This window comes from Bufo gargarizans, chromosome 5 (assembly GCF_014858855.1).
Source record: "Bufo gargarizans isolate SCDJY-AF-19 chromosome 5, ASM1485885v1, whole genome shotgun sequence".
Lineage (NCBI taxonomy): Eukaryota > Metazoa > Chordata > Amphibia > Anura > Bufonidae > Bufo > Bufo gargarizans.
Window position 1 is genome coordinate 397,377,339 of NC_058084.1, and position 23,100 is coordinate 397,400,438.

At 44.0% G+C, this 23,100-nt stretch overlaps 1 protein-coding gene across 2 annotated transcripts in view; it reads left to right on the top strand.

Moving 5' to 3' along the window:
- LOC122937713 (ATP-binding cassette sub-family B member 5-like) overlaps positions 1-23,100 on the top strand; it is a 383,155-nt gene that overhangs the window by 237,718 nt on the left and 122,337 nt on the right. The window contains exon 1 of one of the 2 annotated variants that reach the window (XM_044292698.1): positions 18,710-18,813. The exons of the other annotated variant lie outside the window; for it this stretch is intronic. Within the exon in view, the coding sequence (XP_044148633.1) occupies positions 18,754-18,813 (60 nt within the window). The 5' untranslated portion in view covers positions 18,710-18,753. Of the gene's footprint in view, positions 1-18,709; positions 18,814-23,100 lie in introns of those variants that run through there. 2 annotated transcript variants of the gene reach the window in all.

Consider the following 23,100-nt stretch of genomic DNA (forward strand, 5'->3'; position numbering starts at 1 on the left):
TTGCTAGTTTGCTGGATATAGCCCGTTTGGCTTTTGCCTCATGAGGATGGTTTTGGAAAACTATGGTTCAACATTGTGGAATTATCGATTGACCTTGATGGAGTTTTTTTAACCTTGCACATTATGTTACACATGTTCTGCTCAGTTTAAACTGGTTCAAGTCATGACGTAACCCCTTACTTAACACTCACTGTAAAACAAGTTGAGACATTGCATTTAGCCTTACGGCATTATGTCCAAAAGTTTCACAATAGCATTACTGTGCCTGATATTACATGAAATATTAACTGTAAAGGCAACAATCAAATGCTTAAAGTGTAGCTGTAGATTCCTCAAAATGCAAGAATAAAAGCATGGTGGCTTGTAGTATACATGGCCCATTGAGTTAACACAGGTTTAGCTTTCCTAACTTATTTATTTTGGGTCTGTTGCTGCAGAACCCTAATATGTATTTCACTGGGGATGTCCACTGCTCTGAAGTCTGACAGCGCTACACATGCTGAGTTTCCTGTCCTTAGTGCTCAGTTAAAAATGTTTTTAAAAATATGAAAAAAAAGAAAAATCTAAATCACCCCCGTTCCCCAAAATTAAAAATAAATAAATAAATATCATAGGCATCACCACGTTCAAAATTAGCTGTATAATTAAAATATTTATCCCATATGGCAATCAGGGACCAATTGACCAAATTTTTCATTGCTTCACCTCCAAAAAAAAAGTTAATAAAAAATTATCAAAAAGTCATGCAAACTACAAAATGGTATTAATAAAAACAACAGATTGCCTATCAAAAATTGATGGAGGTCAGATTATGGCGTTGAAAAGAAAAAAATATATTTTTCAAACACAAGAGAAACGATATAAATATAACTGGCCTGGAGAATGAAGGTAAAAGACCAGTTTTACCACATAAAGAACACCGTAAAAAAGCTTCCCATTTCATTGTATGCAATACAATAAAAAATGTAAACACAAAATCAAAAAAATCCTTCAGGGGTCATTGGGCTAATTACACTGAATATGCCAGTGTAATAAGCCAATTAGACAGATTTGTGAACAATATTTGAGAGTAATGGATCTTTTGTGCATGTAGAAAATGTTTCAGATCTTTGAGTTCAGCTCATGCAAAATGGGAGCAAAACCGAAAGTGTTGCGTTTATATTTTTGTTCAGTGTATGTATCATCAGTTCATCACATGTACAAATGTGTGTAACATCTTTTAAATGCCATTTTTTTTTCTCAGTAATACATTTGTAAACCTGCCTGATGAAGGAGCATTGGTGCTCGCAAGTATAAAGGCAAGGGCTACACGACAACACATAGGGCACAACTACACTGCAACACCATAGACTATCATTATAAAAATGGTTGTGCAACATTGGTGCGACAAAATGTCACGCAACACATGTTGTCGTGTAGCCCTAGCCTTATTCTTCTGGTTAGCTATACTGCTATAAACCGTGTCCTTTTCAACAAAAAGGTACGGTATTTAACATCACATAGGGGGAGAGTTATCATCTCCCATGTACCTTGCATCCCATTCATCTCTAGGCTTTTATGATGCCCTTGCCACTTTCCCTTAAGATGTGTGCCAAAAGCTGGAAAGGGGTGTGGGCTGCTGCCCCGAAAAATTTGTAGAAAGGGAAGGACATTTAGTTGGACCTCTGTCTTTAAATTTGAAAAAACACTTGCATTTTGGCTAGTATTATTTAAAATATTTAAAATCTGTGGGTACCAAACCTGTAACTTTTTGTTTATAGGCCTCGTAATAAAGTGGATTGTAAATGGAAGAATAGCAAAACAATGACCCATGCCTCATCATCCACGAGTCAGAATGTGAGTAGTAGTGCAAACAGTAGTAGCAGAACTAGCCATCCAGCCAGTAGTATTAGCATTAGGTCACAGTTCTCTCTCGCGTCCGAACGGTGCCACGTTATTATTGAGGACAAAGAGGATGATATTGTAGACTAGATGGCTTACTTTGCCTCTCAGTCACAGCAGTATGTGGATGACACCTCTGAGTCTAATATCATGCCTTGGAGCCAGGGGTCACAGCATTCCTCAAGCTTCTCCTCCTTGCAACCCTAGAGCAGCTTTTCAGTGGAATCCTCTTTTTTTGAGGCCACAAAACCTCATGTGCTATGGAACAAACTCAAAATAGTCTTGCTGTTGATGACTTCGGTGAGAACAGTCATCGTTTGGACTGCCATGCGAAGGAAGTTTATTGTAGATGTCTTGGTGGTGGTGGTGGCAGTAGGGGCAGCGGTAGCAACAGTGGCACTCTGGACAAATGCAGAGCATGGAGTCAGGAGAGGGCCAAGGAGCCCACAATGACATAACACAGTCTGATAATAGTGGCCTGGAGGGTGAGGATCACAATGATTGTGTGTTGGACAAGACCTGGGTCAATGTTTTTTTATGACGGCGGTGACACAGCACTGCAGTAATAGGGCCAGGTCCTATTGATACTTTCACATTTGTGTTGGTCTGGTTCTTACACCAGGCCTTTATCCACCTCCTACATATCCTCCTCCACGACATCCTCCCATCCCCAACAAAAACAAGGCAGAAAGGTGCTCCTTTTTCCAATCTCTCTTTTCATATATGTAAAGTAAAACATTGCCATGCTGTGTAGGGCTTGGCATTTGGGGAAAATAACACATTTTCCTTGCAAGGCACACATGATATATTTAGTGGTACAATGCCTTATGAAAAAGTACAGTGGAATGCAGAGAGTGCTAGCCATGTCAAGGAGACTGTCCTTGTATTTTGGCCATTCTAATGTGTCAAGGAACTCCATCCTGGACTTGCAGCGATAGAATGGTCTGCTGTTGCACTGCTCATTTCAACTTGCTGGAATTTCACCTTACATAATGCTAGATTGTCTGTACAAACAATGTAAAGCAGTGAATTTTGTCATCCACCAGACCACCTCAGCATGGAGCATATGTTGTTTTTAGGCCAGGCAGTGGCAGCTCATCAGAGATGAATGTCCCTCTCTCAGGCCCTTCAAAGAGGCCACCACATTTGCCAGTAGAGACAACTGTGGCATCAAGAATGTCATCCACCTGATATGTATCTTAGAGCAAACACTCATACTCAAGTAATAAAGGATGGTGAAAGAAGAACAGCTTACAAATCTTGTTTGCCACCCTGTAGCTGTTGGGAACCCACATGGAGGAGGAAGCGCAAAATAAGGATGGGGATCTACCACTGGATGAGAAGGAAGAGCAGGAGGATGAGAAGTTGCTTGTGCAGGAGGACAAGGCTGATGATGACGATGACGATAAAATTGGCCAATCAGCTGGAAAAAAACTGGATCCTCAGGCATGCTGGTGAACAAGGAAGGCTGTAAGCTTGCTTGCTTATGTTTTGACATGCGTATCGTTCACATAAAGAAATCTGATGATTACTGGATAGCGAAGCTTTTGGACCCTTGCTATCATATAGAATAGTGGAATATTTTCCTCATGCCGAAAAGCAGGACAAATTACCAGGATATACTGTGTACGCAGCCTTTTGCAACTTTTGATAAGAAGATGCCTGCCACCGTGTCTGAGACCCCTCACTACCCCACACAACCCCCCTAAATCACCCACCTCCCACCATCTTCATCGGAAACCACACCAGTCAGTTCAGTATCATCAACATGATGGGGCAATTTTTCCATGTGCTGTGCCAGGTTGATGCAAATCAGCAGAGACGAACTGCCTGAACAAACAGGTACAGTCCTACCTGGACTCTGGCCTACGGTATATGCTCTCTCGGTACTCTCTTGGCCAGCCTCCAGTGTTATCTCAGAAAGGGTTTTCAACATGACAGGTGGTGTCATCACACCCAAAAAGACAAAGCTGTCATCTGCCAATGTACAAAACATTACAAAAATTATGCATGGATGTTTTTTACACACCGCCAGCTAAGGCAGATGAATAGATCTGCCATTGCTGATGGTGCCCTATCATGTCACCACAGCTGTCTGTCTGCCTACCATAATGTTCCATACTGAATGGCAGCTAATCCTGTCGCCACGACCGCAGCTGCTACTTCCTGCTGCTAATTCCCCATACTGCTGCTTCCATTACCATTACTGCCACTACTATTACCCCCACACAGTTACCACTACAACTACTGCCCCAACACAGCTGTGCACACATCTACTTGCTGCCTTGTCTGTTCCGTGCTGTGCTCCTACTGCTGCCCTATTACCCCTAACACACCTTACCCTTTCCACATCCACACTGTATTGCTGTAGCTCCCAAAAAATTTAGAAATTTCCAGGCTTGTTGAACTTCAACACAAACCACACTTTCTTCTGACAATTAACACTTGTGCATTAAAAAATACAGCCCCTATTAAGGCATATACAGTACAGACCAAAAGTTTGGACACACCTTCACATTCAAAGAGTTTTATTTATTTTCATGACTATGAAAATTGTAGATTCACACTGAAGGCATCAAAACTATGAATTAACACATGTGGAATTATATACATAACAAAAAAGTGTGAAACAACTGAAAATATGTCATATTCTAGGTTCTTCAAAGTAGCCACCTTTTGCTTTGATTACTGCTTAGCACACTCTTGGCATTCTCTTGAGGAAGACACTGATATAAAATATATGTACTGTATTTTTCGCCCTATTAGACTCACCGGCCCATAAGACGTACCTAGGTTTTTGGGGAGGAAAATAAGAAAAAAAATATTTTTAACCAAAAAGGTGTGCTTTTGGTGGGTTTGGAACTAATGGTGGTCTGTGGATGGCACTATTACTGGGGATCTGTGGATGGCACTATTATGGGGTATCTGTGAAGGACACTGTTATGGGGGGATCTGGGGGTGGCACTGTTATGGGGGATCTGTGGATTACGCACTGTTATGAGGGGATGTGTGACGGACACTGTTATGGGGGGGATCTGTGAAGGCTACTGTTACAGGGGGGGGATCTGTGACTGACACTATTATGGGGGATCTCTGGATGGCACTGTTATGGGGGATCTGTGGATGGCACTGTTATGGGGGATCTGTGGATGGCACTGTTATGGGGGATCTGTGGATGGCACTGTTATGGGGGATCTGTGGATGGCACTGTTATGGGGGATCTGTGGATGGCACTGTTATATATGTGCCATCCACAGACCCCCCCACCCCATAACAGTGCCATTCACAGACCCCCCAGCCCATAACAGTGCCATCCACAGACCCCCCACCCCTTAACAGTGCCATCCACAAATGCCCCCCATAAAACCCCCCCCCACCGCTCCAGTGCTGCAGTATACAAATATAAAATCTCTCATTCAATTAAAATGTGATTAAACATGCCCCCTCACTCCTAATATTACCATACACCCTAACAGCTTCTGTACAATGCAGGCAGGCAGGCCGGGCGGCGCGTCACTCATTGACGTCACGTGCCTGCGCCGCCTGCTTCATTCATAAAGTAGGCGGCGCAGGCACGTGACATCAGGGAGTTACGCTGCCGTCCGCCCGGCCTGTCTGTATTCTACAGAAGCTGTTAGGGTGTACGGTAATATTAAAAGGGGGGGGGCATGTTTAATCACTTTTAATTGAATGAGACATTTTATATTTGTATAGTGCAGCACTGGAGCGGCGGGGCTGGAGTACAGTGACTGCACCGGCCCCGCCGCAATTGCCGGCCCCCAGCTCCTCCTCCCAGTCCCTCCCCGCTTGCTCATACATCGCAGCCTGCGATGTAAAAATGTCAGCATTTGCCCCATTTTTGGTGTGAAAAAGGTGCGACTTATGGGGCGAAAAATACGGTAGCTTTATTAATACATGAGATAATTATACAGTAACATAAGGCACCTGGTCATGGGAGGAAGGGACTGCCCGTGTATCGGAGCAACGGTCCCTCACCCTTACATGCACCGTACTGACAGGGGAACAAACCAGAACATCAAAAGTGTTATGCTCCACACTGGTAGATCATGTAAAATTAGCCAGAGTAACATATAGCAAAATGCATGTCCTAAGTTGATATCATATACGGTAAGCTGCCACCCGTGCTGTGTCTGTCAGCCCATAAAAATAATAGTGCCCAGCCTGCAATGATAACAAGAAGGCTAGGTCACGAATATAAAGTGTAAACTGGGCAAGGACACGGCAGCGGTAGCATCTCAACAATATGACAACCACATGAGAATACTATAGATAAAGATAGGAATGCACTAATTACCCATAACTTGTGGAAACACGGGATGTCTGGACAGGACTATACCTCGACGCGCGTTTCGCCAGGAAAGGGCTTAGTCAGGAGGCTTATATGATATCAACTTAGGACATGCGTTTTGCTATATGTTACTCTGGCTAATTTTACATGATCTACCAGTGTGGGGCATAACACTTTGGATATTCTGGTTTGTTCCCCTGTCAGTACGGTGCATGTGATGGTGGGGGGGACCATTGCTCCGATACACGGGCAGTCCCTTCCTCCCATGACCAGGTGCCTTATGTTACTGTATAATTATCTCATGTATTTATAAAGCTACATATATTTTATATTAGTGTCTTCCTCCTTTTTTGTGGGGTTATTGGTTTGGTCTCTTTTGGTCTAAATGAGGGGGCACATATCTGGCATAAATGCTGTGAGAGGGCACAAATCAGGGCATAACTACTGTGAGAGGGCACAAATCAGGGCATAACTACTGTGAGAGGGCACAAATCTGGGCATTGTTACAATGAGGGGGCACATGTTGGCATGACTATGGTGAAGGGTTACAATGTAGGCATAAGCACTGCGAGGGAGCACATATTTGATCATAACCTGTGAAGGGGGCACAGTGTTGGCATAACTACTTTAGGGGGATTGGGTAAGATTTTGGTGTGTGTAGTTATGTTTTGGGCGGAGTTAGAGGTGTGGCCTAGTATGAAAAAAATTTGCTTTGTGTACCGCACATACTGTCCCTTTTTCTTCTTTTCAAAAGTTGGGAAGTATGGTCTATACATGTTTATTTAGCGGGATCTGATGTGTGCCACCATGAAAGTGCAATGAAATCTGCAGACAGCATGTTAGAGAGCAGGAGGAGCTGAGTAGATTGATGTATAGTTCTGTGGGAAAAGATTCAGTATAACATGTATTTTATTCTTTTAAATTTCTGCTCATTCTGGCCTTTGAAGTCCAGGAGACGGACCTATCAGTGACTGACAGCCTTCCCTCTATGACTGTGTATACAGAGATAGCCGTCAATTAGTGTTGATCAAGCACCAAGGTGCTCATGTGCTCGAGTAGAACACTTTGCGATGATCGAGTGTTCTACCGAGCACCTGAGCACAATGGAAGTAAATTAGAGAACCCCAGGCACCCCCTGCTCTGAAGAGGGGATGGTGTCGGGACTCTAGTTTGGCTTCGGAGTCCCTGCTCTGACTCCATATATAGCTATATCCATATATGGAGTCAGTGCTTTATTAGAAATAACATTTCTAATAAAGATTCTGCTTGGATTTATACTCCCACATTGTACATTAGAGGCAAGGATCTTATACACTCAGCTATAAAGCTGAATGCTAAACTTTGTCTCTAATGTACAAGGTAGGGAGTTCTAATCCCGGCAGAAACATATACGTTTTTAGCCATAATATATTTAAATATATTATTATATATTTAGAAAATATAATATATGTAAATATATTATGGCTAAAACTTCAGTAGTAGTTTGCCACATATTTTACCACATATTATGCAATATATATATATATATATATATATATATATATATATACAGACGTGGACAAAATTGTTGGTACCCTTTGGTCAATGAAAGAAAAAGTCACAATGGTCACAGAAATAACTTTAATCTGACAAAAGTAATAATAAATTAAAATTCTATAAATGTTAACCAATGAAAGTCAGACATTGTTTTTCAACCATGCTTCAACAGAATTATGTAAAAAAATAAACTCATGAAACAGGCATGGACAAAAATGATGGTACCCCTAACTTAATATTTTGTTGCGCAACCTTTTGAGGCAATCACTGCAATCAAACGCTTCCTGTAACTGTCAATGAGACATCTGCACCTCTCAGCAGGTATTTTGGCCCACTCCTCATGAGCAAACTGCTCCAGTTGTGTCCGGTTTGAAGGGTGCCTTTTCCAGACTGCATGTTTCAGCTCCTTCCAAAGATGCTCAATAGGATTGAGGTCAGGGCTCATAGAAGGCCACTTTAGAATAGTCCAATTTTTTCCTCTTAGCCATTCTTGGGTGTTTTTAGCGGTGTGTTTTGGGTCATTGTCCTGTTGCAAGACCCATGACCTGCGACTGAGACCAAGCTTTCTGACACTGGCTAGTACATTTCTCTCTAGAATTCCTTGATAGTCTTGAGATTTCATTGTACCCTGCACAGATTCAAGACACCCTGTGCCAGACGCAGCAAAGCAGCCCCAGAACATAACAGAGCCTCCTCCATGTTTCACAGTAGGGACAGTGTTCTTTTCTTGATATGCTTCATTTTTTCGTCTGTGAACATACAGCTGATGTGCCTTGGCAAAAACTTCGATTTTTGTCTCATCTGTCCACAGGACATTCTCCCAGAAGCTTTGTGGCTTGTCAACATGTAGTTTGGCATATTCCAGTCTTGCTTTTTTATGATTCGTTTTCAACAATGGTGTCCTCCTTGGTCGTCTCCCATGTAGTCCACTTTGGCTCAAACAACGACGGATGGTGCGATCTGACACTGATGTTCCTTGAGCATGAAGTTCACCTTGAATCTCTTTAGAAGTCTTTCTAGGCTCTTTTGTTACCATTCGGATTATCCGTCTCTTAGATTTGTCATCAATTTTCCTCCTGCGGCCACGTCCAGGGAGGTTGGCTACAGTCCCATGGATCTTAAACTTATGAATAATATGTGCAACTGTACTCACAGGAACATCTAGTTGCTTGGAGATGGTCTTATAGCCTTTACCTTTAACATGCTTGTCTATAATTTTCTTTCTGATCTCTTGAGACAGCTCTTTCCTTTGCTTCCTCTGGTCCATGTCGAGTGTGGTACACACCATATCACCAAACAACACAGTGATTACCTGGAGCCATATATATAGGCCCAATGGCTGATTACAAGGTTGTAGACACCTGTGATGCTAATTAGTGGACACACCTTGAATTAACATGTCCCTTTGGTCACATTATGTTCTGTGTTTTCTAGGGGTACCATCATTTTTGTCCATGCCTGTTTCATGAGTTTATTTTTTTACATAATTCTGTTGAAGCATGGTTGAAAAACAATGTCTGACTTTCATTGGTTAACATTTATAGAATTTTAATTTATTATTACTTTTGTCAGATTAAAGTTATTTCTGTGACCATTGTGACTTTTTCTTTCATTGACCAAAGGGTACCAACAATTTTGTCCACGTCTGTATATATATATATATAGAGAGAGAGAGAGAGAGAGAGAGAGAAACAAAAAGCAGGTCCCAGCAGCACAAGACAGAAATATAGGTGCAAGTCCTCTCAGCCGTGGGCTCAAGCGGCTATGAATGAATAAATATCAAAAGGATGAGGCAGCACTCCAGGTCAAGTGAAAATGGTGGATCTTTTATTCCCTCTGCAACGTTTCAACCGTCTCAATGCGGTCTTTCTCAAGCATGCTTGAGAAAGACCGCATTGAGACGGTTGAAACGTTGCAGAGGGAATAAAAGATCCACCATTTTCACTTGACCTGGAGTGCTGCCTCATCCTTTTGATATATATATATATATATATATATATATATATTTGTGGTCATGGCTACGGCCAAGAGGTATCCGAAGAACCCTAGGGAGAAAACAACGGGAACAACCTAACCCAGCTAGGCGTGTCTTAGCTGACCTGACTAAATGGCTTGTTGTGTGCCCTAAGCCATGATCGTGGGTAGGCCTATAAGTGGGCAAAAACCAAGCCAAGTAGGGTAGAAAAGGAATTTGAATGGCATGTACAAACTAATCCCCAAGCCAACTGCAAGGCATCCGGGATCTAGAGCGAAAATTCGGGGTATGTGAGGCAAGACCAGTAGGAAACCTACAACCCATCTTGTGGATGACAAGGCCAGAGACATGATGCTCAATATTGCGGATACTGCACCACAGCGGAATGGAGGACCGAGAAAACGTTGTGAAATGGATCATAAAAACCAACTGAAACTTGTAAAGTTTGGTTCTAGTGCGAGTACTGGCAATGCCCTAGCGTCAGGAGATCGTGGGACCAAAACCTAACTGCCTTGACTATGCAGGAATGAGGGCCAAAAAGAACCATGTAGATAGGAAGAGAATCCTTGAATAGTTACCCAGACAACAGCTATCTGCTAGCCGTGGTCCGCGCTTTGTTCTACTGTGCGCCCCTGAGAATTGTTTTTACGCTTGAGACGTGAAGACCGACCTACTATCTGAATCTTCTACCGTGAAAAAATGCTGGACCTTGTCCAAAATCCGATTCAACGTGGTTGTAGGGAGTCGGAGGTTAGTGCGGCAAGAAGCTATGAAGACATAATATACAGTGGCGGAAATAATTATTTGACCCCTCACTGATTTTGTAAGTTTGTCCAATGACAAAGAAATGAAAAGTCTCAGAACAGTATCATTTCAATGGTAGGTTTACAGTGGTTTACAGTGGCAGATAGCACATCAAAAGGAAAATCGAAAAAATAACTTTAAATAAAAGATAGCAACTGATTTGCATTTCATTGAGTGAAATAAGTATTTGAACCCCTACCAACCATTAAGAGTTCTGGCTCCCACAGAGTGGTTAGACACTTCTACTCAATTAGTCACCCTCATTAAGGACACCTGTCTTAACTAGTCACCTGTATAAAAGACACCTGTCCACAGAATCAATCAATCAAGCAGACTCCAAACTCTCCAACATGGGAAAGACCAAAGAGCTGTCCAAGGATGTCAGAGACAAAATTGTAGACCTGCACAAGGCTGGAATGGGCTACAAAACCATTAGCAAGAAGCTGGGAGAGAAGGTGACAACTGTTGGTGCGATTGTTCGAAAATGGAAGGAGCACAAAATGACCATCAATCGACCTCGCTCTGGGGCTCCACGCAAGATCTCACCTCGTGGGGTGTCAATGGTTCTGAGAAAGGTGAAAAAGCATCCTAGAACTACACGGGAGGAGTTAGTTAATGACCTCAAATTAGCAGGGACCACAGTCACCAAGAAAACCATTGGAAACACATTACACCGCAATGGATTAAAATCCTGCAGGGCTCGCAAGGTCCCCCTGCTCAGGAAGGCACATGTGCAGGCCCGTCTGAAGTTTGCCAATGAACACCTGAATGATTCAGAGAGTGACTGGGAGAAGGTGCTGTGGTCTGATGAGACCAAAATAGAGCTCTTTGGCATTAACTCAACTCGCTGTGTTTGGAGGAAGAAAAATGCTGCCTATGACCCCCAAAACACCGTCCCCACCGTCAAGCATGGGGGTGGAAACATTTTGCTTTGGGGGTGTTTTTCTGCTAAGGGCACAGGACAACTTATTCGCATAAACGGGAAAATGGACAGAGCCATGTATCGTGAAATCCTGAGCGACAACCTCCTTCCCTCTGCCAGGAAACTGAAAATGGGTCGTGGATGGGTGTTCCAGCACGACAATGACCCAAAACATACAGCAAAGGCAACAAAGGAGTGGCTCAAGAAGAAGCACATTAAGGTCATGGAGTGGCCTAGTCAGTCTCCGGACCTTAATCCAATCGAAAACCTATGGAGGGAGCTCAAGCTCAGAGTTGCACAGAGACAGCCTCGAAACCTTAGGGATTTAGAGATGATCTGCAAAGAGGAGTGGACCAACATTCCTCCTAAAATGTGCGCAAACTTGGTCATCAATTACAAGAAACGTTTGACCTCTGTGCTTGCAAACAAGGGTTTTTCCACCAAGTATTAAGTCTTTTTTTGTTAGAGGGTTCAAATACTTATTTCACTCAATGAAATGCAAATCAGTTGCTATCTTTTATTTAAAGTTATTTTTTCGATTTTCCTTTTGATGTGCTATCTGCCACTGTTACAATAAACCTACCATTGAAATGATACTGTTCTGAGACTTTTCATTTCTTTGTCATTGGACAAACTTACAAAATCAGTGAGGGGTCAAATAATTATTTCCTCCACTGTACAAGATTCTGTCTATGCCCTCCCATGAGTGAGGGAATGCAATGCAATGAAGCTACTGGCGAAAATGAATTCCTGGTCGTGGTAAGAAGGCAAAGACTTTGCGCGGGGACCTGGTTGACAAGATATGATCGACTACAATCAGAGACTGAAATGCTAGAGCGAATTGCCCTACTTGTTCTTCCTCTGGCAGGACCTGAACGAAAGCATGAACAATTAAAGAAAGACTAAATATCTGCGTAAGACATGACAATAATGCTGTAGGGCGAACCGGACCAGTTTGCGGTCAAAACATAAAATGAGCGATCAACATGGATTATTAGGGAAGCAGGTATGTATGCGATACATAGGGGCCATGGGGCCAAAGCAGTCGTCGGGCCCCCGAAGCCATGGGGCCGAAGCAGTCGTCGGGCCCCCGAAGCCATGGATCAACATGGAGCGATCAACATGGATTATTAGGGAAGCAGGTATGTGTGCGATACATAGGGGCCAAATCAGCCTAGATGCACAGATGGACAACCAACCAGGCAATCAGCCCAGCAGGTTTGAAAACAGTCGTCGGGCCCCCGAAGCCATGGGGCCGAGTTTTTTTTTTTTTTTTTAGAACTATGAAAAGTGACATGAATAAGGTGCACGTGAATTAAACCATGAGCCTGACCGATGTGGCAGGCGATACCCAAGATAAACTACGTGGCCTGAATAACATGCAAGGCGAAATATCATTAGGAACGAGACCTGACCGACGTGGAAGGTGACCCCAATAGTTCAACTGCATGACCTGAAAAGACGAAGGGAAACGTGACAGAAAATGGAGATAATAACGGACATTAACTAAAATTAATAACATAAGCTGGCAAGCAGGTAAAGATATGAGTCATTCAAAAGCATAGCTGCACAGGTGGACAGACAACCATTGGTCAGACCCCTGAAGCCATGGGGCTGAAGCAACCACCAGGGGCCCATGGGGCCGGGCAGCCGCCGGGATGCAAACCTTAAAATTAAGGACGGCTGGGGAAAAGATTGGGCCTTAACCCAACGGGTTTAGTAAGCAACCGGGACTCGATAACCTAGAAAGACAAAGACATGGACTTGCATAACCTCCAACAGAAACCTGGGACACTAACCAGCCTACAACCATGTCGTACCCTTAACAAACAAAACATGAAAAGCGGTCAAGGGGCCCCCGGAGCCATGAGGCCGGATCGGTCATAGGGCCCCCGAAGCCAGAGGGATGACGTTGCGGTGACGATAAGTAATTAAAACGTAAGCCGGACCTGATGGCATATGAAGCGACTTGAATGATTGGATTGGCTAGAAGGTGGCCTAAGGAACATGACTGCCAACAGGCGTTAAAAATATAGACATTAGTAATCCGAAGCACGTGCATACATAAAACACTAACTACCGTGAACCATAAACGTAAACATGAAATGCCTGAGGCATTGCAAGTTCGCTAAGAGAAGTCTCTTATCGTGACAAACAAATGAACAGCTTGTGAAAACATAGCAGGAAACGTACTCCTATCGGCCCACTGACCTCCGCTGAGGAGCTGTTTGGTGAACTGGGGCAGGAGACCAATCTGAGTGAATACGAACCAGAAGTAAAAGGAGACCAGTCTGAGTGATTATGAACCAGGATTAAACAGAAACTAGGCCTATGGAATGTGACAGACCACGAGGAAGGGAGCGTAAGCCTGAAAAGAACGCAGTTATGTTTGTCAGGAGAGAGGTACCAGAGCGGTGGGTGAAGACTGCCCCGGTGAGATTGAGCAAAAGCATGATGTAGCAATAAACAGGAGAATGCAGCTTTGAGTGGGAGCAGAGTACAATACATGATGTAACAACAAATGGGTGAATGCAGCTTTGGATGTGAGTGGTACCTAAAAACGTGGTATAGGCGCAGCTCTGAGTATGGGTAGCGCATGAAAAGCATGGTATAAAGCAGACGTATAAATGCAACTTGAAAGTGAGCAGAGTATTGACGTGATGCGAAAGCAGACATGTGGACGCAGCTCTAGTAGTGAAAGGAGTATAGGACAAGATGTGAAAAGCAGACATGGGGACGCAGCTTTGGATGTGAACGGAATATTAACTTGATGTGACCGCAGACATGGAAAGCGGCTTTGGTGAGTGGGGTATACAACCTGGTGTAGCAGTAGAAGTGTGAACACAACTTTGGGTATAAGCAGAGCATAAAAATTGGTATAAACACAGCTCTGGTTGTGAGTGGAGCAAGGTGGGAACACCAGGGTGGTGCGTCCAGAGCATGAAAACGGAGTAACAGTAGCAGCTATGGCTGTAAACCGAGTATACAACATGTAATGATCCGGCTGTCGGCTGGGGACGGAATGAGATGTAACAGCCAACAGGTGAGTGCAGCTTGAATGTGAGACCAATCTGAGTGAATACGAACCAAGAGTAGAAAAGTGCAGTACAGTGAAGACGTACGGATGCAGCATAAGACATGAAATAAAAGCCGGATAAAAGGATAACAGCGGAGCATGAAAGTATGAGATTGTGGATAAGCTCTGCCTGTATATTTATGTTTAAATTGTACTGGAGCTGTCATTTGGCATCCCGGGCACTAGAGGCCGCTGTTTTGCAGCACAGTCAGCATGCTTCTGGGTGAACCAGTAAGTGTTGATCTGACATGGTGGACGGATTGTGCTGTGAGGGGCTGAATCCGATTCCATCCTGGCTTGCAGATGTCCAGCAGTGAATGGATACTCAAAGGAAGGAGAGCATCTGCTGTCCCCTGTCTGGATCCAGCACTTTGAAAGAGAGGTTGTCCCAGGAAGACCAGTTCCAGTGTATGGACAGAAAACCTTAGCATCAAGCAAGGCCGCACGGTTGCTGAGAGCTTGGTGGCCATCCTGGGTAAGCGGCATCCTAGGGCCCAAAACGGACGCAGGTTAGTACACCTGATTACCAATTGTACTTCACTGTTTGGCACCTAAAGTAGAAGAGACTAGCCTAGGCCTTGTATTAGCTAGTTAGATAGGGTTATAGCCAGGGGTCGAGTGGAGGGGGAACGCATGGGAACGGCGTTCCTGCACTTTTTTCATGGCAGGAACACCGTTCCCTTTCAGCCTCAAGCCAGGAGAACACGGCTGAATCAGATTCACAGGGGGAGACGGAGCGCACTGTGCAGGGCAGGCTAGGGGAGGAGGGGCGGCTTCAGTTGAGAAGCTGCTTCAGTTGTCTGTGCGGTGCCGCTGCCTGCAACTCCCCTAATGACATCATCTCCTTCACTACGAGATCATTTAGAATGTCTTTTAGAAAAGTTTGTCCTGGGATTCGAACTCACAACCTCTACACATCAGAGGCAAGGCATTTACCCTCACAGCCATGAAAGCTGTCTAGGTAGTTGCTTAAAAAAAAAAAAATAAGACTTCTACTTATACCCAGTGTACTGATACCTAGTGTACAACCATACACATGACAGCTGCCCACTGTGTATGGATGTAGCAGAGCTGGGTGTGTTGGGGCAGCTGTCATGTGTATGGTTGTACACTAGGTATAAGTAGAAGTCTTAGTTTTTTTTTTTTAAGCAACTACCTCAACAGCTTTTATGGCTGTGAGGGTAAATGCCTTGCCTGTAATGTGTAGAGGTCATGAGTTCGAATCCCAGGACAAACTTTTCTAAAAGTGTTTTTTTTTTTTTTTGATACTTCTACTGATACCTAGTGTACTGATACCTAGTGTACAACCATACACATGACAGCTGCCCCAACACACCCAGCTCTGCTACATCCATACACAGTGGGCAAAGTTACCTACAGTAGAAGTCTTATATTTTTTTTTTTAAGTAACAAGCTAGACAGCTTTCATAGCTGTGAGGGCATATGCCTTGCTTCTGCTGTGTAGAGGTCATGAGATCGAATCCCAGGACAAACTTTTCTAAAAGTGTTATTTTTTTTATTTTATTTTTTAGTCCGCAGCGACACAAATTATTATTATTTTTTGGAGGGGGGGGGGGGGTTGCAGTGGATCTTGGGTGAGTTCCCACACTTTTTTTCCCAGGACTTGACCCCTGGTTATAGCTTTGTTAGGCCTTACTGTACTGGACTGCAGCGCAGTAATTGACTTGCAGGCTCTGCTGCGTCTGCCACCGGTTAGGTGTGTCCTCTATAGCGGCACAGTACGACTTGTAGGCTCTGCTGTGTACGCCAGCAGGCTAGGCCTGTCCATCGGACGGTGACTGTGGGCCTGGGGTATTACTTATACTGTTTGTACTTGTGTTAATACTGTCTCCAAAGTAAAGTTTATATTCTTGCATATAAAGCTGGTGTCAGTGTTGCTTCCATGTCTGTGACTTTGCTGTATCCTGGGGAGCCCACCCCGGTACACAGCTTACAAAAGTGAAATACATGAAGTTTAAAGATGGTGGTAGCGAGGGGAAAGGGGGGGGGGAGACACATGGCAAGGAACAGCTACAGCAAAAGGCCTAAACAATAAACACTGCGTCCGATCTCCAAACATGACATCACGTGCAGCCCGGGTAACTCTTACTTCAGCCGGATTGCTGTAAAGAAACTTTTCATACGAGACGAACGAAGCAAAGTGAAACTTGTAAGATTTATAGGAACCAACTCTTATTACCAACAAACAAAAATGAAAAGCAAATGGAAGTACTTAGGCCCAAACGAGCAAACCTGAGGTAGCAGATTCTGAGGCGAAGCCTCCCGTTCGCTAGCAAAGTCGGATCCGACCGGCCTGGAGAGACGGCCCCAGCCCAACCTACTTGCGTAGTATGACGCGTGCATGCTACGGTAGCAGAGAGCAAAATAACAAGCTCCAAGAAAGACTCCTACCACCAGAGAAGCTAGTGTGCTAATGACACCCAGCAGCAGCTGTGCACCTGAAAACACACGCCTGTGAGTGAGGGTGTGGCTCGTATATGAAGAGCCTCCCCCCCTCCCACAAATGCAGGCTGACTAATCAGCCTTACCAACATATATATATATATATATATATATATATATATAAAAAAAATTGTAATTACACATTTATTTTGTGCCATACATTTTTTACAATTGCTAAAAAATATATAAAATATATAAATTCATAATAAATAGCATAAATAGCATTCAGCGTTATAGCTGAGTAGATAAGGTCTTTGCCTCTAATGTTCAAGGGGTTGGGAGTTTAAATCCCAGCAGAAACTTTTCAGAAATAGATGCTAAATTACATTTAAATACACTGACTCGAGCATAAGCGGTGTTCGGCTGGGCATACCGATGCTCGAGCCAAACTGGTGTTCAGCCGAGCATGCTCGGTCTACACTACTGTCAATCACTGATAGGGCCGCCTCCTGGACTTCAAAGCCCTGAATGAGCAGGAATATAAATTACAGATTTTGCTGAATCTTTTCCCACTAAACTATATATCAATCTGCTCAGTTCCTCCTGCTCTATAACATGCTGCCTCAGCTCAAACACCATGTTTAACATGACAGGTGCCATTTAAGTGATCTGGTGTGTGGTTCGTGTTCATTTTGGGGTGTGGTGAAGGGGGTCATATGTGCCATTTGCATTTAAATGCCCTAGGTTGGAGCTGCCATTTCAGCTCCTATATGCGTCCTATTATATACATGTTGCCACGCAGGATCTCCAGCATCCACAAGGCTCTGCCACTTGCTTGCTTTAGTATTATTATTTTTATTTTATTTTTATAGTCTTTATTTAAAGCTTTTCTTTTTTTTTTTAAACCCCCCATGAAAAACAGACTTACAACATGGTTTTGAGACTAGCGTCAACAGCATCACTTGTACATGCTCAATATTTGTGTACATCATAATGATACTTCGTTACATACTCTTGTTCAACAACATTAGTACATATCAGTTTATGGATTGTTATTCAGCTTCATCAACTCTAGAAGTGATACCCCATCCACTCACACATTCACACACACCACAGCGCTGCAGTTCCTCTTCCTTCAACTAGTTATTGTAAATGGTCAATGGTTCCGTCTCTTCTCCGCTCCCAAATGCGGTCTATTGCTAATGGGATCAGCTCAGCAACTACCATATGTTGAGCGGTCTTGACCTACACCTCCCACCCCCATCCATTAACTGATTGTCTCCCTCATTTCTAAATGATCACTGATCTAGCTCTCAACTAAGGCCCCCAGATTTTCTAAAATTTTTCAGCATTTTAGGGTTTCGCCATAGAGGCATCACTGGAGACCACCCCTCAGTATCCGCTCTCTCTCTATACCCCCGTGTGGTCTTCTTCCATATATCTAACACCGCTAACATATTGGAAGTAAGGTATTTGACTGGATATTTGCCCTCTCGGTATATGAAATTCGTCAGGGCTTGATAAGAGCCCAACAGTGCTGCCTCCAATACTGTGGCTGGGTTGTTAGCGTCTGCTCTGATCCACCAGCTAGCATATGTCAGTTGCACTGCCTGGTAGTACTTAACAATGTACAATGTCAGGCAGAGCCAACCCCCCCCCCCCCCGGGCATACTGTGCTTTTAGCGTATCTCTGGCATAGTATTCTTTGGACGAATCAGCAGCATGTCATATGGCACACTGTATATTGCTTGAATGAAATTAGACTCCAGGACACAGCTCCTCCTTTCTTTCCTGTCTGACTTCTCGGAGCTCACACGCTGCTGTTAAACTGAAATCTGGACCTCACGATGGCTGCCGGCAAGAGGAGCAGAGCGAGGAGAAGGAGGGGACGCGCCGTTCACTCAGGGGTAAGAGGATGGTGGTACATGAGTTAAACTTTGTAGTATCGTATATCAGCCAGCTACAACACTGGCAATAGGAAACATGATGCAATCATTTGGAAATTCCCCGTACAGTGCGGCATCCCAGTGAACTACAGCCAAAATAATACATGGAAATACCAATTTCCTGTCGCCCTGCAGAGGTCTGACATGTTCTTGTACACTTAGAATTTTTGTGTTAAACCCTCCCCACCACTAATCTGTACATTCGAATTTCAGCCAATGTCCCTAGTGCTAGGGGCTTGAATTTACAGTCCTTTACAGGGGTTCTCCGTGCTTTTAATATTGATGACCTATCCTCAGGATAGGTCATGATGATCAGACCGGTGGCGCTCTGACACCTGGCACCCCCGCTGATCATCTGTATGAGGAAACAGCGCGCAGTGTGCACGTGCCGTCTCCCTTCTCTCTTCCTGCTCGCTGCTGGAGACATAGTACTGAGCAGATATACCTATATATAGAAAAAGCGGAGTCTAGAAAGGCTTAAAATAAATAATAATCTAAAAAGTAGAGACAAGAATAAATCAAGACAAAAAGTGCGGTATACCCCTGAGGTATTTCACATCATTACAACTGTTATACAGAGGGGAAGTGGGAAGTTAGAGTGATGCCAGTAGTAATAGGTATCCTTTATCCATAGGTAAAGGGACAAATAATATGTAATCAGTGTATAGTATGTATGCATAGACAGCCCTTATCCACATATTTGCACCTATCATAAAAAGGGGAAGAGATAGATGTAGGAAGTAATAGGTAAAGGAACAGATAGTATGTAATATAATAATATATACGCATAAACATCCCCTGTCCACGGATAACATGTTACACTCTATATGAGGGGGTTTTGTCTGTGGGTGATTCCATATATTGTGATGCACTAGCATTTACATATCGATTATTTATTTATCCGTGGACAGGGGATGTTTATGCGTATATATTGATTATATTACATACTATCTGTTCCCATACCTATTACTTCCTACATCTATCTCTTCCCCTTTTTATGATAGCTGCAAATATGTGGATAAGGGATGTCTATGCATACATACTATATACTGATTACATGTTATTTGTCCCTTTACCTATGGATAAAGGATACCTATTACTACTGGCATCCCTCTTACTTCACTTCCCCTCTGTATTAGGGTTGCTGCGGGTATTGAAATATCAAAACCCATTGATACTTTTGCCCCGGTATCGATACGATACCGGGATTTAACATTTATCGATACTAGGCAGCCCTACTGCATAGTCTAGCATCCTAGAACATGGAGCACACTGCTGTCAGTGCGCTCTGGTCCCCCCAGCAGCTCAGGACAGAAGGACTCACTCTCTCCCTCCCTCCCCTTTGCCGCTACTGTTGCCAATAAGAAGAGAAAGGGGCCGAAGAGGGGCGGGCGAACTGCGCCAACAATGATCGTAGAGGACCTTTCATGGGTCCAAACATTGTAAACTAACTAACTATCAGGATATGTAGCGCGGTGCCCAGGGATCTCACTGAACTTGCTATTATTCCTTGGTGCCGTTCCGTTTTCCCGCTGTGGCCCCCGGTATATTCTCCCGCTCTGTATGCTAATTGCTAGCATCGGAGCAATGGGGAGGAGACTGCCATTTTTCTCAATCGACATCCCTTCTCCTTGGCTGTGATGCTCTGCTCTTTGATTGGACAGTGCTACATATACAATCCTCCATCCTGCAGGACAATTATTGCAGATCACAGATAATGCCTCTGCGTATCTGCCCCAGCAGAACCAAATAACACAGTGCAGCACAATATACTACCCCAGCAGAGCCAAATACCACAGTGTAGCACAATATACTGCCTCGGCAGAACCAAATACCACAGCTCAGCACAATATACGGCCTCAGCAGAACAAAATACCATAGTGCAGCACAAACTACCACCCTAGGAGAACCAAATACCAAAGTGCAGCACAATATACTGCCCCAGCAGAACCAAATACCACAGTGCAGCACAATATACTGCCCCAGCAGAACAAAATACCACAGTGCAGCACAATATACAGCCTTGTCAGAAACAAATACCTGTCAAGCCTTGCCCTGTGAATGTGCGGAGATCTTCCAGGCTGGCTGCACATGTCTGATTCTTCTCTTTGTTTTGGTTTGGGTTTGAGCTGGATCCACCTTCCCTCAGGTGTACTGGCTTGATTGTTAGTGAGGCTATTTATTCCTCCTTCTCCAAGTGGCCTGTGCGGGTTATATTTAATTCCTGTGGGCTTTGGGTGTGTTGTGGGTCGTCTGCTCCAGCTCAGCTCAAGAAAAGTCCTGTATGTTTCTTCCCTTAGTGTATTTTATCTAGGCCTCTAGGGAGACACTTGCTTCCTCCTGTTTGAAGAAGCAGGTCGCCTCTTCCCCTTTCCCTACTGCTCAGGGTTTTCCCAGGGTATATAGACTTAGGAACGAGGGCATGTGCCTATCCACCATAAGAGTATGCACATGTGCACAGCAGTATAGAGAAAGCCTTAGGGATCGCTAGGAGGTGACCCTTTTCTCCCTAGCTTTTGGTCCTAGTCTATTGTTCTGTTTATTTTCCCTGTGTTTGGTTATTTCCCTGCTTACCTACCTTCCGTGACATTATAACCCGCCATAAAACTGTCATATCCCTGTTGTTTGCGAAATGGAGGCTATGGATGCTTTGGCTGATCGCATGCAGTGATTATCGATGGAGGTTGCTGATCTCCGCAGTTCTGTTGCACGGTGTTAGAATGCTCTGGCGTCTGGCGCCGTTGGAGGAAAACAGGTCTGCCTAGAGCCTTAAGTCGCTCTCCCTGATAGGTTCTCAGGGGGTGGTGATGACTTTATATGGTTCAGGGAGTCCTGCAGGTTGTATTTTCATCTGCGGCCGATGTCATCTGGTGATGAGAATCAAAGAGTGGGGATCATTATATCTCTGCTCAAAGGGGACGCGCAGTCCTGGGCTTTTTCTCTGCCGACCGGTTCACCATCCCTCCGGTCTGTGGATGAATTTTTTAGAGCCTTGGGCTTGATTTATGATGACCCAGACCCAGAATCTAAGCTGCACAGTTTGTTACAGGAAAAACATACTGCTGAGTCGTATTGTGCAGAATTTAGAAGATGGACAACTGACTCGGGGTGGAATGATCCTGCACTCCGGAGTCAGTTTTGTCAGGGGCTATTTGAGAGGTTGAAAGATGCCCTTGCTTTTCATGAGTATCCAGATTCATTGGATACGGCCATGTTTTTGTCAATGCGGCTTGATAGACGTCTTAGAGAAAGATATAAGATTCCTCTCGAATGGGGGGTCTCGTCTGTAAGTGGATCCGTCCCACCTAGTCCCCGGGGTAATATGACTTTTGAATCTGGGGCAGGAGAGGAGCCTATACAGTTGGGACAGGTTTCCTTTCGCTCAGGTGATAGGGATTTTAGGAAGCTGAATAAACTATGTTACTACTGTGGTAAAGAAGGTAATTTTGCTTATACGTGTCCTTTTATTAAACCTCAAAATTGTCATGAAAAACTATGGAGGTATTCACATAAAGAGAAAGGAAAAAACCTCCCTGACTCTTGGTAGGGTGAATGGGGAGTCTGAGCAAGCTGATATATATTCTCCCTGCAATACCCGTTTCCTCCTGCCTGCCATGGTGGTGCTAGACTAAGGAAATTTTGATTTTAAGGTATTTGTTGACAGTGGTGCGGGGGTAAACCTTATTGACTTAAATTTTCTCCCAAATTTTGGTTTTAGAACTAGCGCATTAGTAAAGGTAATACCAGTGTTTGCTATTGAATCCTCCCCTCTCTCACAAAAGAGTCTTACTCAAATTGTTCATGGCATTCAGTTAAGGATGGGTGATTCACATGAGTCCATTTTTTGTTTTGTTATGAGGGGCTTGCCTGCTCCGATGGTTCTAGGCTTACCATGGGTGATAAAGCATAACCCTACTATTGACTGGCGAACAATACAAATCAGTAGCTGGAGTGAATTTTGAATGGACAACTGTCTCTGTGCTTCTATCTCAGGGGTGTCAACTAGTCCTACCTCAGTTTCTCTCAGATTTTACAGACGTATTCTCGGAGGGTGGAGTTCAGGAGCTGCCCCCCATCTAGAATATGATTGTCCGGTCAATCTCATCCCTGGAGCTAAACTACCAAAATCTTGGCTATACAACCTTTCCGAACCCGAAAGAGAGGCTATGTGGAAATATATTGCCGAGAGTTTGGCAAAGGGAGATATTAGGCCATCCAAGTCCCCTGTGGCCGTCGGCTTCTTTTTTG